Source organism: Tauraco erythrolophus, chromosome 4 (genome assembly GCF_009769465.1).
Source record: "Tauraco erythrolophus isolate bTauEry1 chromosome 4, bTauEry1.pri, whole genome shotgun sequence".
Taxonomy (NCBI): domain Eukaryota; kingdom Metazoa; phylum Chordata; class Aves; order Musophagiformes; family Musophagidae; genus Tauraco; species Tauraco erythrolophus.
In genome coordinates, this window is record NC_141468.1 from 14,988,217 (window position 1) to 15,006,986 (window position 18,770).

Genomic DNA, 18,770 nt, shown 5'->3' on the forward strand with positions numbered 1-18,770 from the left:
GAAAAAACGAGCAGTAAACAATGTCTTAAATGACAGTTTAGATAAGTGGTTTACCAGGGGAACGTGGCTCCTTCAGACAATATATCCCTTTCCCACCCTGGCTAGAGGACTAATACAGCAAACCGTGTAATCTTCTTGGATGTTTAGTCGATATTTCCATAATTCTTACCATAGGTTTCCTATAAATGCTTTAAATAGGCAACCAAGTCTCTCAATCACAGTCTTTATGCTCTGTAGTGTTTGTACAGCATGATATTTCAAGTTCATACATTAACACAGTTGCCAGTTCCTAGAAATAGGCTTAAACACATGGGCATGAAAAGACCAGTTCTGGAACAAAGGGTACTTCAAATTTCCCAGAAAGTAGCTGTATCACTAGGTGATTATGGGAAAGGCATACTCTCAGTGAAAAACGTATCTTCTTTCTTGAAAGTTTCTTCTAAGTTTTTTTCAATTCTTTAGCTGTCTGCCTCAGAATTCAGTTCAAAACTTTTTCCAGGAGCTGTGCTGGGAACTAGTTGCTCCTTCTTCAGGAGAAGTGATGCATCAGTGCCCTGCCTCAGCAACACAGCTCTCTTATCTCTGTCTTCACAGGGGGACGTCACCACAGCTACTCCTGTTCCCTTTTAGCTGTTTGCACTATAAACTGTACGAATTAGGTGTCAAATAACATACAACTGGCCCTTAACAGTGCCCTTAACAACATGCTTTAACTTTTAGTCAGCCCTGAACTGGTCAGGCAGTTGGACTAGATGGTCATAGAATGGTTTGGGTTGGAAGGGACCTTAAAGATCATTTAGTTCCAACCCCCCCTGCCATGGACATGGACACCTTCCACTAGATCAGGTTGCTCAAAGCCTCATCCAACCTGGCCTTGAATGCTTCCAGGGATGGGGCATCCACAGCTTCTCTGGGTAACCTGTTCCAGTGCCTCACCACCCTCAGAGTGAAGAATTTCTTCCTTAGATGCCATCTAAATCCACTCTCTTTCAGTTTAAATCCATTGCCCCTTGTCTTATCACCATACGCCCTTGGAAAAAGTCCCTCTCCAGCTTTCCTGTAGGCTCCCTTTAAGTACTGGAAGGCTGCTATAAAATCACCCCAGAGCCTTCTCTTCTCCAGGCTGAACAGCCCCAACTCTCTCAGCCTGTCTTCATAGGAGAGGTGCTCCAGCCCTCTGATCATCTTCGTGGCCCTCCTCTGGACTCTCTCCAACAGGTCCATGTCCTTCTTATGTTGGGGTCTCATAAGAACTGAGCGCAGTACTGCAAGTGGGGTCTCACGAGAGCAGAGTAAAGGGATAGAATCACTTCACTCGACCACTCAAACAGCCACACTTCTTTGGTAGCCCAGGATATGGTTGGCTTTCTGGGCTTTTCTGTGCACATTGCTGGCTCATATTGAGCTTCTCATCAACCAACACCCCCAAGTCCTCCTCGGGGCTTCTCTCAATCCATTCTCTGCCCAGCCTGTACTTGTTCTTCGGACCAGACCCATGTGCAGGACCTTGCACTTGGCCTTGTTGAACTTCATGAGGTTCTCCCAGGCCCACCTCTCCAACCTGTCAAGGTCCCTCTGGATGGCATCCCTTCCCTCCAGTGTGCCTACAAGACCACACAGCTTGGTGTCATCGGTAAACTTGCTGAGGATGCACTTGATCCCACTGTCCATGTCACCAACAAAGATGTTAAACAGTGCCGGTCCCAATGCCGAACCTTGAGGAACACCACTCCTCACTGGCCTCCACTTGGACATCAAGCCATTGACCACAACTCTTTGAGTGTGACCATCCAGCCAATTTCTTATCCACCGAGCAGTCCATCCATCAAACCCATGTCTCTTCAATTTAGAGATGGTAAGTGATGTAGATGATGTCAGTTGCTCTTCCCTTATCTACCAACACTGTAACACTGTTGTAGAATGCCACCAAATTAGTCAGGCAGGATTTGCCCTTAATGAAGCCATGTTGGCTGTCACTAATCACTTCCTTTTTTCAATGTGTTTTAGCAGAGTTTCCAGGAGGATCTGCTCCATGATCTTGCGAGACACAGAGGTGAGACTGACTGGCCTATAGTTCCCCGGGTCTTCCTTTTTTCCCGCTTTAAAAATGGGGGCTGTTGCCTTTTTTCCAGTCAGTTGGAACTTCATCAGACTGCCACAACTTCTCAAATATGAAGGATAGTGGCTTAGCAACTTCATCCACCAGTCTCCTCAGGACCCGTGGATGCATCTCATCAGGTCCCACGGACTTGTGCACCTTCAGATTCTTTAGATGGTCTCAGACCTGATCTTCTCCTACAGTGGGTTGTCCTTCCTTCTCCTAGTCCCTGTCTTTGCTGTCTGGGCAGTGCGGCTAGAGCACTTGCCAGTGAAGACTGAGGCAAAAAAGTCCCTTAGTACCTCAGCCTTCTCCATATCCTGGGTAACCACGTCTCCTGTTTCCTTCTGGAGAGGGTCCACATTTTCCCTAGTCCTCCTTTTATCAAAAGACAAACCTATAGAAGCTTTTCTTGTTGCCTTTGATGTCCCTAGCCAGATTTAATTCTATCAGGGCTTTAGTTTTGCTAACCTAATCCCTGGCTGCTCGGACAATTTCTCTGTATTCCTCCCAGGCTACTTGTCCTTGCTTCCACCCTCTGTAGACTTCCTCTTTGTGTTTGAGTTTGTTCAGGAGCACCTTGTTCATCCATGCAGGCCTCCTGGTGTTTTTGCCCGACTTCCTCTTTGTTGCAATGCATTGCTCATAAGCTTGGAGGAGGTGATCTTTGAATATTAACCAGCTTTCTTGAGCCCCTCTTCCTCCCAGGGCTTCATCCCATGGTACTCTACCAAGCAGATCCCTGAAGAGACCAAAGTCTGCTCTCCTGAAATCCAGAGTAGTGAGCTTGCTGGTGCACCTTCCTCGCCACCCTAAGGATCTTGAACTCTACCATCTCATGGTCGCTCCAGCCAAGGCTGCCCATGGACTTCGCATTCCCTACCAGCCCCTCCTTGTTGGTGAGAACAAGGTCCAGCATAGTACCTCTCCTCTTTGGTGGCTCTATCACTTGGAGAAGGAAGTTATGATCTTTGTAGGTCATTTCAAACTGAAATATTCCATTCTATTCTATTCTATTCTATTCTATTCTATTCTATTCTATTCTATTCGTACTTTCAAAGACACCTTAATGCACAGAACTTTAAGACCAGTTGTGACTGGTTAAGTCTCTTACATGGGTTATTAGACACTGCCTACAGACTCAGTAAGACAGTATTACAGAAGTCCAGTCCAACTTTGGTAGGTCGCTTTTAAATGATGTTTTAATGATCAGAAAATATCTTATATATATTGTGCAGAATTAAAATCTCACAAATTGATAAATATATTTTGAAATCTGTCCAACAGAGATTACAGTGAATATATGAATAGACACACTCAGAATTATAATATACCTGTTCATTGACTAGCAAAACCAGCTATATTAAAAAACCACTTTTTTTCCAAAATAATTTCTATATCAACCTATTCTATTTAATACAGCAGCTGGAATTGGTGCAATAAACCATGCTGATGGTCAAAACACCATACGCTTTTGCAATTTAGGTCAGCTTTATCACTTACAAACTAGTAAATTAAGCCATCTGTAAAACAACAGGCTCAACAACCTTAGATGTAACCCAGCTTGCCGCCCTGCTTAACAGCCACTATTGTCCCCTTGACAGCTGAGCTTTAGCTGGGTTAGTGAGCTTAGAGTAAAAGCCACAAACAGGGAAACCCATCTGAAGGATTAGGAAGATGTTGGTTTACAAATTTGCACACAATCAGAGAAATGGCTCATTAGTGTAAAGGTGGATGTGCTATTTTTTGGTGGTAAACAGCATTTACAGATCCTGTCAATTTGCTTGGGAGCCCCTGGTGCTCAACATCTGTTTAAAACAGCCCTAAGTTACTGCTAAGAAAGGTATTCTGCAATAAATGGTGCACTTTAGCTTTTATTTCCTCAGCTCATCTTGAGGTACCTGTGGTGAAAAACACTAAAGGATTACACTGAGATGTACTACAGGGACAACAGTGGCTTTCTGTTTTTCTGTTAGAAGGGTATTTTATAAAAAGGGTATTTTTTAAATATTTATTTATTAACCATACTAAGATACTTTGATCAGAGGAAGAAAAAAAAGATAAAAAAAGAGAGAGAGAAAATAAGCAACAGTTTGCGTGTGATCAGTGTAAAAAACAATGGCTATTGCCTGATTTTGCACAGAAGCAGGTTTAGACAATTAGGACCATTACTGAGAATGCCTGAATTTACTGATATAAATGATCTACCCGGCTGCTGATTTTTATGAAACTTAGTATCTCGATATCCCAGTCTCTTTGTCACGTTTGTTTAGTTACCAATGGATACAAGAGCTATAAGGGAGGATGGACTGGCAGCATGACCACACAAATCTTATTTCTTAGGGTTTCAGTCTTTTTCAGGACTGAGCTCTAGAAGAGCACACCAAAAGACATGGATGAAGTGAATGGGAATTTTGCCTGTGAGTCTATAAGGCTGTGACTTCCCTGAGTCATGACCATGTTGTCACTGGAAGCTAGAGCAGGTCAATAGCATGAGCAGTGAAGAAAAGCTAGCTGTGCAGCAGCCTGTGGGACATCTCCCTGGTGACCTTCATCCAGTTCCTCTTGAGAAGTGTCCAGGGAGAGGTATCAACACTGCAAAAATTGCACCACCAAAGCTGGTGCTAATTAATAACCTTATTATCCATCCACATGGCAGAGTCAACTCTCCAGAAGTCCTCAAGTTGGAGAATTACATAAGGCAGGCAGACAAACACTACATAAAAAAAACAGCTTTGTCTATAGCAACTTGTGATTTAGTGGGCAGAGGAAGGAAAGTGTGGGCAGCTGAATAAAAAATGAGGAGGATTAGAGGTAAAAACATGTTCCTCCTCCCTTCATTTCCTTCAGCTGATGATCATGTTTCCTCAGAAGTCCTGCAGCCAACTGTGATCCTGGAGTAAACACTGACTTGGGAGAAGCTGAGCCTTTCCACTCTTGTCTGAATTTGTCCTACAGGACACCAGACTGATATATCTGCATCATTTTGCTCATCCTCAAAGACAAATAAGTATCCCCCATGGAGCACTCTTATACCACGGCATGAGGCAGTCTGTAAAGCCTCTGAGACTGATGGACACCCTGGCCAGGGACACTGGGAGCTGCTATGCTGCTGGTCCGGTCAGTGCAGGATTTGACCTCTCAGCCCTGTGGGTTTTATGGACAGCACAGAAAGATAGTTTTGGTGTGTCTGCTGCCAGATTGCTGACATACGTAGGTGTACATCCGTGCTGCAAATTACACAGTCAAGAAAAAATTCAAGTTTCTGCTACATACATTCTGCACACTGCAGCATGGCTAAGAAGTTTGCTAGCAAAGTGAAAACAACACCATTTCTGAAGAGGTGCTAATGCACATTATGGCTTATACAAGAATTACAGGTTGGATTTCCAAAACTGTTTCGTGCTGATCTAACTGTTTCCACTGAAGCCAATGATGAACCTTCCATTGACTTCAAGATAGACAAGCACTCACTGCCTTAGAAAATGTGCCTTTAATTTCACTTGAATGGGAAACAGCAGCCATAGTAGTATTTCTATAGAGGTATTTGTCAGCTTTTCTTCAACAATGACAAACATGAACAAAAAATCTCAATACAAAACCATGGACAAAAAAAAAACAGTCACAGGAAAATGAATAACTTTTTATAAACTGACCTCAAAACTCGCTATAGAGGGTCACATCTCATAAATAAATACATTCCCAGTCACTGTGCAAGCTAGGATCAACAATTATTTCTTGAGTATCAGGAAAAACAGAAATCCAAGAAAGGGAGTAAGCACGGTTATGCAGAGAGGATGCACTTCTCATATCTCATTTTTCTCAGGCAGCTCAAAGAATAAAATTCAGCTGCTACAACTTGATCAACAAAAGAAACTATTTTTAGAGAAGGATTAAAGGAAGTATAAAATCCACAGATTTTCCACAGAAAAAGCATAGTTGACAGATCTCTTCAAGGTACATACAACTATTTTATGAGGCTAACTTTTCTCACACAGAATTTAAATAAAACAGTGACAGTATTTCCTAAAATATTTCATCAAATCTGACTTTCGTCAAATAGTGAATGGGAATCTAATATTGTGAACAGCTTCTCTAGTATATTGTAGAAGTTAATGAGAATCAAATACATTCTCAGAAGTTAGTTACCACTCATCAAAAGAAATTTTTTCCCAATTTACTGTTCAGACATAGAGAAGAAAAAGAGAGCTAGAAATAAAAATGTCTTGACACTGTCATTACAGCTAATAAATAATGTACTGTAACAATATATGCAAAAAATACATTATGTAGGAAAAGGGAAATATCAAAGACACAGATCAATCTATCAACAGGTACTGTGCTCACCATCAGCAACTTACGTTCTCAAAGAAGTAAGTCACTCACTTTTTACAACGTGTTAAACAGTAAACCAGCTTGATTATGTGGGGCACTTACCTGCAGCTTCACAGCAGAGACAGAAAGGGAATAATACTCAGAGGAAGATTTGTTTTGACAAACAGGGTAATGACAGGAATATAGAAGAAGTCTCACACACTGAAATGTTGCACGTGTTCACTTATCTAATTAGGGAGCAGTCTGACATTTTTTCTATGAACAGGTCAAACTTGAAATATTTTCTACTTTCAACTCCATTCTAGGTGTATCCTCTCTCTCAAATCTGATCTACCAAAATTTTGAGACAAATAATTTGAAATTACTTTTAGGTAAAATATAGTAATATATATTTGAATAATTCATGTTAAGCTGTGTATTTTGTTGACACTTTATATGGTACTAAACTATCAAATAATGACTTAAGTCTTCAAAACAAATTACAAAAAACGACCTGTAAGAATAACCTCTTGTTTTTTTCCAGGTTGTAAACTAGCTGAATTAAGCAGAAGTTAAAAGTGTTTATTATTAAGAACAGTAAATACTTGAGTATGACTGCTCTCAAATATTCGTATTTTATGTTGATACTTACAATCTGATTAATACATCTGTGTGACATTCTCTTATTAAATGCAACAGACGAAAAATTAGGTCAATGCAAATGTCCTGTATACTTAAAGGATCAATGATACGAGTAATAACTAAGAAGAATCAGTTTCTATTGAAACGCTAGGCTTGATGCACTTGCACGTTATTTCTCTGATGGTGTGCGCTACACGACAAAACACTATCTCCTCCCTACACGCTTTAAAATATGAAGTCCTAACATGGACAGAAACTCTTCAGCCAGGCAGAACTCCATATTCTTACTCCTTTTTAAAGACTACACTTTTCAGGACTGACTCCTTGATCCAGACATAAGGTCCTAGTGCAAGCAGGTTAGACCATTTCCTGATCTCCAAAGTGATGATCTTCTCATAGGCACTGTGTGTATACGTACATGAAGTTGACACAGCCCGTCCCTGCAGGTGGAGCAATCCAAACAAAACTGAGGTTTGTAGTCGGGAGATGGCTCACGTGTGACGCAACCACGCTGCACATAAACTGGTTTCCAAACTGGTGGTCAGACATAATTCCTACAAGAGAGACATAGGGGAGATAAACAGTAACACACATTAATGGCTCATTGCAAGGTGCTAACAGATCGAGAAGTACATCTGCCATGTGTTTCATCATGGCAACACCAACTGCAAAAAACCCAAGAGTATGCTACTGAGTAATTAGAATTAATGCCAATGAAAACATTGGAGCTGGCCTTTGCTTGAGCCAAGGCTGACTTTATATTTACTACAAGGCTCCATGTATTTACTACTGTTATTCTTCATGAGACCAATACCAGAGGAATGATTTGCATTTTTGAAGGAGGAGCTGGATCACAGCCGCTGTAAATCAATGCTATTCTATTACCTGATTTACACCCATTACAGGTGTAAAAGAAAATAAAACCTGAAGGAAAAAATGTTATGTTTTCATACGCAAAATGAAGCTTTCAGAGGAAGGTGACATCTTTTAGTAGACAGACACATCTATTTGGAGAAAAGGTTTATTAACTCTTCTTCTGATCTGAAATAAAAGCTGCAACCTTCAGTAGTTTTACCAGTATACATTCCTTTGATTTTTTTTGAATCAGAGTCTAATACATGGATGAATGTAAATGTAATCTATTAATCCCTCCCTCTGGAATTTACTGCAGTTCATCATTAGACAAAAGAACTGCATTTTTAAACAAAAACCGATATCAGACAGCAATCTTCTCCCCCTCAGAGACCTTCAGCAGTTTCCTACAAATTAGTGCAAACTTTGTTGTTTGTTTAACACCCTTTGACTTAAAGTAAGGCAATCTTACTTGAGTGGATTACTACACCTTTAATCCTAGCACATTAAACAGTAAATGTTGAAACTATTCTTTTGAATGGACTTATCAGAAGGAAATGCCTTGTTCCAGGTTACTTCAAATATTGAACCTTCAGTTCAGAAAATAGTGACTAGGGCTGAAACACCGCTAATAGGATAAAAAGTAAAAGTGAATGGTAGCAGGGACTCCACACTGAACAAGGTCACTGTTAGCTGTTAAGTGATTGTATCTCAGGGAGTTTATAGTGGCTGGTGTTTCTTATATTTACTTGTTGGAATTCAAACAACAACGGAGAAATAAAACCTGTCTCTGTCTCTCAAAATCCTCTACAATTGTATTTGACAGCAATTCTTCTGAAACGTAAACCCAGCAATTTCTCTTAACACCTCACTGAGGTGGAAGGAGTTTGCAAGGGAGAGATTTCCACCAAGGAGGGGGCTGAATCCTTTGTGACACAAACACGCTGCCCCACCGCATGCTCCTCCAGGGACAGCCACGCCAGCAGCACGGCGCAGGCAGGGCGGCTGCCCCACCTGCAAACCATTTAGCGTTTTATCGATCAAAGCCAACATCTGAAATCCCATCCAGGTACCAGTGAGGATCACAGTTTATAGCTCAGGGTTACATATGTTGTTTATCCTGGAGGTCTATTAAATTCCAAACCAGCTTCAATTTTGGAGTGGAGAAATGAAGCCACAGTGAGTTAAGTAACCTGTGCCAGGAATGGTGGGAGGCTGTGGGTGATGGCAGCAATGCCTGGATCTTGTACAAATGACCACCACCTTTTCACTCAGAATTTTTCAGTTAATTCCTCACTGAAGCGTATGCATAAGGTCTTCCATCATTCACACATTTACACCCTTCAATGCAAATCCCCAAGCAATGCTAAAGCCTGTTGGGTCAGGATGGCTGCAGAGCAGGCTCAGGCTGTCCTGTGTGGAGCCTCTTTTCGGGAGAGCAGCAGTAGGGAAGTCCAAGTCCAGGGAGATGGCATTTTACTGACTCTTGCTTATTGCAAGACACTAGATGCAGATGAGATTTGGCCACTCCTTGCCACGTTGTACTGCCGTTTTAAGACTTTATTTGCCGTTCTTAGCTAATCAGGAGGGGTGGCATTAACATCCTCAAAGAAACCTGCTTGACTGGTGCCCAGGCTCACTGCCCTGGTCTCACTGCTGAGGTTTATCCAGGAGTACTCTGCCGAGATGGATGTGTCCAAAAATACACCCAGAGAGATCCCTCGCATGCTGAGTGGTATTTAGGCAAGTGCTTTGCTTTGCTGAGGATGAAAGGTGGTAATTCTGCTTCTTCCCCAAAGTTGTGGGTCTTTTCCCTCTCTGCAGTTTGTGCTAAAGCCAGTGACTTCAGTGATGTGGGACAGGGACTCTGGGACTGATGCAGAGCACCAGCTCTCATCTATCGTCATCTCTGGCTGCACAATGGGAAACAGAGCCAGCTATAGACTTCAGCAGGTTAATTAAATAACAGACACTGTCAGGGGGGAAACAGGAACAGCCCTTCAGTTTGAAGAAAACCCCCTTTCTCCAGAGCCAGCCAAATACAATGGGAGACAAAGGCTGCCCTAACTACATCCCCCAGCCTGGGGACAGACACACCAGCTTGGGAACTGTGGCCGCTTCCCTCCTTGGCAGCAACTTGTGAGTTAATGAATTCCCTAGGTTTCAGGCAGTAGACTGCAAAAATGTGTCTACTACATCAAACACATACAACATCTGTGGAGAATTTCTTTTTCCTTTGATTTACAGTTTTAAAAAAAGAACAACTTCGCAGTGACTAGAATAAATTCTAAACAATGAAAAACCAACTTACTCAATTTTTCGTAGAAAAAAGTCAACAAATTCTACAGAAAATATTCAAAATTTTGATTTTAGCATTTTATCATAATTTTATCTTTATATTTTATTAATAGTTTATTGCGATCATTTTTACAATAAAAACAAGCACTCCTCATCTGTTGGACCTTTACTGGGTACATCAACTCCATTTTGGAGTTCAGAGTCTTCAGAACATTTCCCAAAAATTAAGTATGGAAACTTCAGTGAATAACGGAGCAGTATTTAAAAAAGCTTTTTGATGTTTTGAGCTGAAAGTTTCATGCTGAAAAGGTGAATATTAAAGTCATAAAAATGCCAAAAATGGAGCAATGCACTTGATACTAAGAACTCATTGAATTAAGGATAAAGAACATTATTTCCCCCTCTTGCTTCGAATCTTTTTGCAGTCTCTCGCTATGGAAGGCAACTCCTCCCTTCTCCTCCATTTCCTCGCCAAATTGGTAAGCTGCTTCCCAGACTGAATGTTCACCCCATAACAAATCCAAGGACAAACATGAAACAACACTGCTAAAAAAAAAAACAACAAAAAAAACCCCAAAAAAACAGAATACAAGACAATCCTGATTATATAGCAGCTCTCAGGACAAAACTGTATCCTGTATGTACATCAGACAGCTCCAAAGACAGAGTCTGCCATCTTTTAGGGAACTTGGCTCAGGTCAGCGTTGTTCTAAGTCATCCCCTGGCATGTTCTGTTGACCAGTGCAACTATATACAGTCAAGTCTGGTGTCTAAAAAAGTAATAAACTTAAGGTAGAATCCTAAGGTCTGTCTATATAAAACTCTATAAACGCTTTTGTAAATAATCAAGTGTTTCCATGTCGCTTATTTAATACCAAAATGTTCAAAGGTTTGTGACAGCTGCACATCCACAGCTCTAAAACATGCTGCACGCAAAGATGCTGTTAGCATCTCTCTGAACTCCTCTTCCCTTGTTTTTTACAGCGTGTTCTCATCATATCCATGTGCTTTAGCCATCTGCGCTTTCTAGCTTCTCCCTCCCCTAAAATTTCTGAGGCTTTAGGAGTCCCACTACAATCTTTCAAATCCCAGACATGTTTTGTACCTGCCAATAACACTGCCAGGAGAGCAACTAGACATGCTCAGTCCCTCTCAAGATTTAACTCAGCAGCTGTTTTTATAGTGCAAACTTTTTAAAATGTGCCTAGCCCTATTCAATGCACTATGTAGAATCACTGAATCAAAGAACTTGCATGTGAAGAGGTAGACTTCAAGAGACAGATTAAACACAAGAAATCCAAGGAAAGGGAAAAATTATCGACTGGAAAATCTTACATAAAGTCAGATGACAAATACATAGCTCCAGTCTTTACATGTGGACAATTATTTTATTCATAATCAGAATCACTAGTAGGGGTGTAGCAGCTAAAGCAGGAAAATATTTTGCCTCTTTCATAAGATGGCATACAGGAAGGTGAACGAGATGTGACAATGCTGTTTTAGGTGATCCATAAACAACCAAGCACAAGTGCAGTTCCTGAACTCCTTATTACTTTCATCTGGTTGTGTAGCTTCTCCAAAAGGGAGAGATATAGAGAATAGAAACTATTCTCCCAGTTGGACCCCTGGAAGTCAGAAGATGATCTTTTCTACTGACAGAGCCTGGGAAACATCTAATGGTGCAGATAAAAGCAGTAAGATTCACATCATTTTCTGCTTTCTAACTATGAGAAATGTGGATCTGTAACAGTCCTGACTTACACGTGATAAATACTTAATGTTCCTTATTACAACATGGTGTATCGTCCTTATGCATCCTCCTTAGAAAATAGTTTCCTAAACCAGAACCTTATACAAGGAGCTCATCTGCATGTCAAGGTTCTTGGCAAATCCTTCATCAAGGACAAGTCTCAAAAGGCTTTCCAGCACTGAACCAGATGTTAGGTAGTCTATCATTTCCTGTTTATTTTATTGAGTATGATATTAAAGGAGAGGGTTACTGTTAAATACAGGTGTAAAACGTTTGAGTTTTGCTGCCTCTGAACTGATTATCCGCTACGTTTCCATTTTCCAAGTAATGCATAAGAGTGACAGCAAAATGTCAAACATAAAATATTGATGAAATGCCAAGAAAATAAAGCTGTAAGTAACCGAATAACTCTGGGATCTTTTAGAAAGTAATCATTCCTGATTAGCAGATAATAAATTTAAATCAGAAACAGACACCTTCAATTTAGATTTTAGATTTTACATTATGTAAAAATGAAGTACCTAGTCCTAGGAACAGTCTTTTCCCTTAGGAAACAGAGCTGGAGACTTAGGTTCTCCACCCATGCTCTAGCATCTTCAGGGGTGATCCATAAACCCACAAGCTGAGCATGGCTCTGCCTGGTGTTACGAAGCGGTGAGTGAAGCAAACGGGACTATGCCAGAATATACCTCCCGTGCCGAATTCCATGCTAAAGCAGCCAAACCAGAGCCTGCAGCTTGCTTCTCTTACGCAGCATCAGGGATATGTTCTGAGAGGGGATGTAGGACAACTCATTTTTTTCAAAATGGAGAGATACCGGTAGCTACATTTTTTATAATAATCTATCATTTAAAGCAATCACTTTGGCAGAGAGCTCATGGCCATAGTCTCTTCTTCCCGGAAGCACATCTTCTCTAGGAAGTTTAAGATTAATTGTATATAAAGGTACCCTGACTCTTCTCTTGCATATAAAACCTCACTACGCAAATGCAAGAGTGCCGGGACAAGTGACATAACGTGGCGGCTACAGATGAGGACCCTGGCTTTTTAGTGAAGTCCCTGTACGACAGGTCTCCAGGACCACCACAGAACCAAGGTCCTCCTGCAAGTTAAGGGAAGGCTGTGTGCCTCTCCAGATCATTTGAGGAACAACAGAGGGTGCGGCACAGTTGGGCAGGTAGATGGTAAGACCTGAATTCACAGAAATGCAAGTGCAGGCTCTAAGGAAGTTTTTAGGCTAAAATCTATTCACTGAGTGTATATAGACACCAAGTGCATTTTACAGCTGCTGGAGCTTTCAGACCACATTTTCAGAGCTAGGCACCTCCTTTGTCCTAAATCTCTTTGGGTGTTTAAAGAACCTTTTGGATCCTTACCTGTAAACACATGTAAAAATGAAATACATGTTTTCCCTGAATGATATAGTGAGGGAAATAATGGTTTATTTTTAGTTACTGGAAGAGTATTTGAGCAGCATCCTTAAACTGTTATGAACCCCCTTCAGAACTCTGAAATGTAAGTCTTCAAATTCTGTGGAGAACTAGTGGTAGGAAGAAAATCAAGTTTATTTCCGGTTTTGTTTGTTTGCTAGTTTGTTTAAAAAAACAACACCAACAAAAAAACAACAAAGAAATATATGTTTAAGAAATACATGGGCAGCCCACATTAAAAAAGACCATGATGAGTAAAGAAATATCTGGAGCTGGTAACCACAATTTCTGAGACATGAACACAAATGTACATTTATAAGCTTATGCAGTTTCTACTCAAGCAAGCAGCCAGTTAAAGGCAACTGAATTGCCCATGCAAGTTCCTTTCAGAGTGAGCAAAGGCGCAGAATCTGGCCCTAAGTGAACTGCACCCACCTAGGTAAAATATGCTGTTGCTGATTGATTTTGGGGGGATGATTTCCTTCTGCTTCACAGGAAAAACACATCTCGTTTGATGGAATGCAACAGACTGCTAAAGCACTTGTGATCAATTAAGGGTCAGGATGGTTTGATAAATTATTAAATAACCAGAAGAAAGAAAAGACCAGCAACCATAAGATACATTCTCCCACCAAGCAATATATTACCTTTATCTTTCTCGAAGTCATGTGTTTATTTCACTATTACTGCTTTGTTATTAAATAATAGATCCTTTCAGTATGTGCCACGTTGGGGAAAATACCATCCACATGCTAATAGAGAACAGTAAAAAAAGAACAGATAAGTGTATAACAACTTTAATAAAGTCTGTTACTAAAATTCATAACTCCTTTTGTGGTCAGGAGCCAACTCGAGCCTGAAAGCAGCAATGTGATCCCTGTGGGGTACTGCTGTGCTGAGTGACTCAGACTTGGGACAAGAACTATGGGGTTTATAACCTTGTGCTACACATATAAAATTTTAATGTGTTTTCTTTATAGTTCTGAAAACAACAATTTACTGCAAGTTCACATTAGAAACACCTGGATCCCAAATTGTGAATGTATGAAGCAGACCAAGCTAGGGCATTTAGGTGCTACCAAGAGCCGTGCTTTATGTTCACCTTTTTTGAACACTTACTGAAGCGAGCACTTCACTAGAAACACAGGTCTGCAGGAATGAACGCCTCATGTACAGATTTACAAAAATTTGCTCTGATAGAGAGAGTATTTTTTTGCTTAATCTCTCTTTTAAGGGATTATTAATCAGAACTTTTGAGCAGCCTTTTGTTAGAACCCACTTAGGGGCATAATTTCATCTCAGGGATTTATGAGTGCTGGTCTCATTAAGCCTAACGGGAGTTACACATATGGAAATTGTGGTGCACGGGGAGGAGAATATCCCCTTTCATTTGCATAATTCCTCAAGACACTGAATGAGCCCCTTGTGTAATGTGTGATACGGCTGTGTGAGTGAGGGGGGCAAGGGGGTGAGACCCTGCTCTGCAGTGTTGGTGGTTTTAGGGCGGCCATTGTCAGGAAGGATGAGAGGACGATTTACAGCTGAAGTCTGAATCTGCATAGAGAGCAACACGGTACTAAGTGCTCCAAGGCAAGTAGATTTAGTAACAGTAAACAGGGACGAGCAGTAATATAAATAGAAAATGCTAATAAGCTACTGTGTTGTTGAAATATAGAAGAAGAAAAAAAAAAAATCTCTTTTCAAAGGCTTGAGCCAAAATCTATTTTAAATGTTTTCCTAACAGCCCCAGCATGTTTTATAATAGCAACTTTTACATTTTTCTTTATAGAAATCTGTTAGGCTGATACCTTCATTCTGTACTCGCTTTTCATAGGTCTATTTTAGCAATGTATTCCAGTTTACTCTCTTGCAGAAAAGCAGCTGTCCCTGGTTTGCACCTTTTTTTTTTTTTCTGCCGTTATTGTATTTGGGTGGTGAGTGTCTTGTCCATATGAGCACCTCTTGTACAACTTCCCCAAAACAATGCATTGTTCTGAATATTTTCACTTCACAAACCTTAATATGAGTCCCAGGAGCCAAACATCAGACACACCACTTGATAGGTTTTGTACCAGTGACAAATGTGACAAAGGACCATCCTGTTATCACACCAGACATCTGCTCCCACCAGACCCATTCTCAGGGCCAGCAGTAACTGCATCTTCCTCCTTACAGCAGTGATAATTCACCAAAGCAGCACTGGAGCCCCTGGGATTGCCCCATATTTGTTTTGGCAGAGGTGAAACTGCAAACCAGCAGTCTTAACTGACAAAACCATGCTGCTCTGCTCACTTAAACTGGGCCAGGAACCAACCAAACCTCCCTGCTTACCGGTGCAAGTAACACCAAATGAACCATTGCTGTGCAGCAACTAGAAACCAACTACACAGCCCAGTAAAAACGTAACTGCCCAACGCTCATCTGTAACACACTTACATCCTGATTAGATCTGTAATACATCCCTCCAAAGGTAGTAGCTTCCAAAAAAATATTTTTAACTGATCTTCACCTGAGAGTCTCGCTGTGCTGAGCAGAGCGGTTTGCACACTGACAACACCCCTTCTATGGCTGTACTGGCGCTGGTGACACGTCTCGATATCCTGTTTGCTCTTCCATAGCCTAGTATGACTAATTGGGATAATGGCTTCAAGGCTTTACCTACAACACCCTAAGTCTCTCTTTAATTTATTTTAAATGAACTTAATGGTTTCTGGCAGCAGTCTGCCTTGTAACGGATTTCCTCTATTTTGATCCTTTGCCTGTAGACATATTTCACATTTGCCCACGTTGCCATCACTGCCTCAGTCACTGAAGGACACACGCAGCGCCTGGTGCCTTCTTTGCACTTGCACTGTCCCTCATTACACTTTATATCCCCATTATTGGTGAACTCTGATGTTTTAAAATTGACAGTTTCCTCCAAAGCAAATTAAGTCAATCAAACCAATCGATAAGGATGACTACATAACGAAACCAGAGGGACTTCCATGGAAATCTTTTTCCAGATGGAGAATTTACCATGTACAGACCTCTCTTCTTGTTTTGGAGAGATGTTATGCAAGCTATTCTATCCTATTCCCCAATTCCTCAGCTCAGGCGATCTGAAAGTCAACTTGAAACCACGTATTGTGTACAGAAGCCACAGTGTGTCCTTCACCAGCGCCGGCTGCAACATCTCCACAGAACTGGAGACAGGAGGCAGGAACAGTCCTGGAGGTGGTCCAGGTCTCCTGATCCCCTACCCATGGCTCGGCTTACAACAACCTCAGCAATGCCCGCATTCAGGTGAGCCGTGTAAGGTCTCCTGCAGTCCCATGTCCCCTTGCTGGGACACCAAAGTGACCTGTGGCATGGCCAGTCCCATGGCCTCTTGGAGATTTCTGGAGCAGGAGTGTCTCATAAAAGCCTTTCCTGTCTTCTCAGGAAAGACTGCATGAGGGAAAAGCCAGCTGCAGAAATGATATCTTCGTATATTTAAACATGGCCAACCACTACAACTTTTGCCATTTGTAAACACAAGTTACAGTTTGTGCAACACTGTGTTCAGGAGTGAAGGTGTTTGCATTTTTTCAGCAGTTGACACTAGTAACACAGGAGCATTGGTTTACCTTCTTGAGAGTTGAGGAAAGAGTTAAAAAATCCTCAGGATTCACAAATACAACAACTAGAACTGTAACTAAAGCTGCTTAATGGGCACCATGGTCATTCCCAGCCTCTGCAAAGGGATGAAGGGAGCTGAAAAACGACCGAACAAGTTGATGGGAGAGGTAAAGGAGAAGAAGTGAAGGAAAAACGGTTTTGGTGGGTTGAATAGAGGAATTTCAATTAAAATTGTTAATCTCCAGGAGTTCTTTTTTTGAAACTATGCTGAGATTCAACACCGCTGGCTAGAACCCACCAGTATCTCTGTCCGGATCACATTAGCGGTGGAAGGAAGCACAGTCCTGTACACTGCCCCTATGCTCCACAGATGCTCTGATGTATCAAGATAAAACCTCCTGGATTTGCCTCCTCTGTAACCACAAATCTATTGCATTTACAGCTTTTATAGCATAAGAGGACTGGACTGGGGATTCTCTGGCTGGCAATGGTGACAAGGCTTCAGCCTTGGGCTAAAGCATCCCCGTGAGGGTGAGTGTGTGTTCAGGCAGGTGCTGGGTACCAACAGCGAGATGGGGGACGGGAGGAGCCCGGAGGTGACAGCCAACATGGCTGTGACACCTGGCTGAGGCCAGCATCGGCCACCAGTGCCTGACTGGTCTCTGCCAGGGTGATAGCCTGGCCATGCAACGTCACCTTGCTGTCGCCAGGGAGGTGCATGGGGGAAACAGAGGCAGAAGTTTTGGTATTCAGGTACTCTGTAAAGCTGGAGTTTGAATGCCAAAGTGTTTCCCTGTTACACACTTCTCTCACTCTCTTTCATCACCAAAGCAGAAATATCAGCTGTGATTTGCAGACTTCTGTGGTATTTTTGGCAAAAAAGAAGAATTCCTTTTCTATGAATACCCAAACAGCTGCTTTAACTCTTTATGCATCTTTAACATCTTTTTTTTTTAATGATTATTACAGGACAAAACAGGAAACTGGAACCTGACCAGTGCAAATTGTGGTAGTTGTTCCCTTTCCCTCATGAAATGGGTAATAGTTTACTTTGCCTCCTATTCTATCTTAAATACTGCAATGATCCCACTCTGCAACTTGATGCTGCATCTTCCCCCCTAATCAGCAATGGACCTTAATGTTGAGAGTATTTCACTATGCAGCCACTAAAGAGAAGAGCAGCATGCCCAGCAGTCTGAGTTCCCACCCACTGAAAGCAGAATGGTACCCATGAAAAAGAAAACTCCTTAAAAAAACACATTACAAGCTAACAAACATGAACAGCAGCAAAACTTTCAGGAAACAAAACCTAAACACAAAACTTCACACACCAAAATAACCAAGAATAATCACAGACAGTAAGCCCAGAGGGAGAGCAAATTATTTTACTCTTTCATTTCCATATTACTACTTTTATCTCTAGTGAGAAAAAATCACTCATGAGAAAAAATCTGGTGCAATGCCTCTCAGCCATGTGGTATATATTAAGACATACATACCACAGACAGAAAATTGTAACACCACACTTTTATTTCTATCTGACAACACACACTGTCAGTTGAGAGTCACAAGAAGGCAGAGAAGGAAGTAATTCTTCCTTTCATTCCTTCGCCTGAAACTTACTTCTTCTAGACAAAACATTATCAATCCCAAACATGCGAGAGCACTTCCAGATCAGATATAAGAAAGGCAAATAAAAGCAAGCTACCAAGAACAGCAACCCTCTTGTAAACTATCAATGTAAACAGTAATCTGGGGGAAAAGACTGCTGTTATTGACGTCTTTG

General features: G+C 41.4%; 1 protein-coding gene across 2 annotated transcripts in view; it reads right to left on the bottom strand.

Annotated features, from left to right (window-relative positions):
• The window catches only part of RELN (reelin), a 308,977-nt gene that overhangs the window by 213,473 nt on the left and 76,734 nt on the right, over window positions 1-18,770 (bottom strand). For both annotated transcript variants that reach the window (XM_086611234.1, XM_086611233.1), the window contains exon 3: window positions 7,473-7,608. In XM_086611234.1, the coding sequence (XP_086467360.1) occupies window positions 7,473-7,608 (136 nt within the window). The remainder of the gene's footprint in view (window positions 1-7,472; window positions 7,609-18,770) is intronic.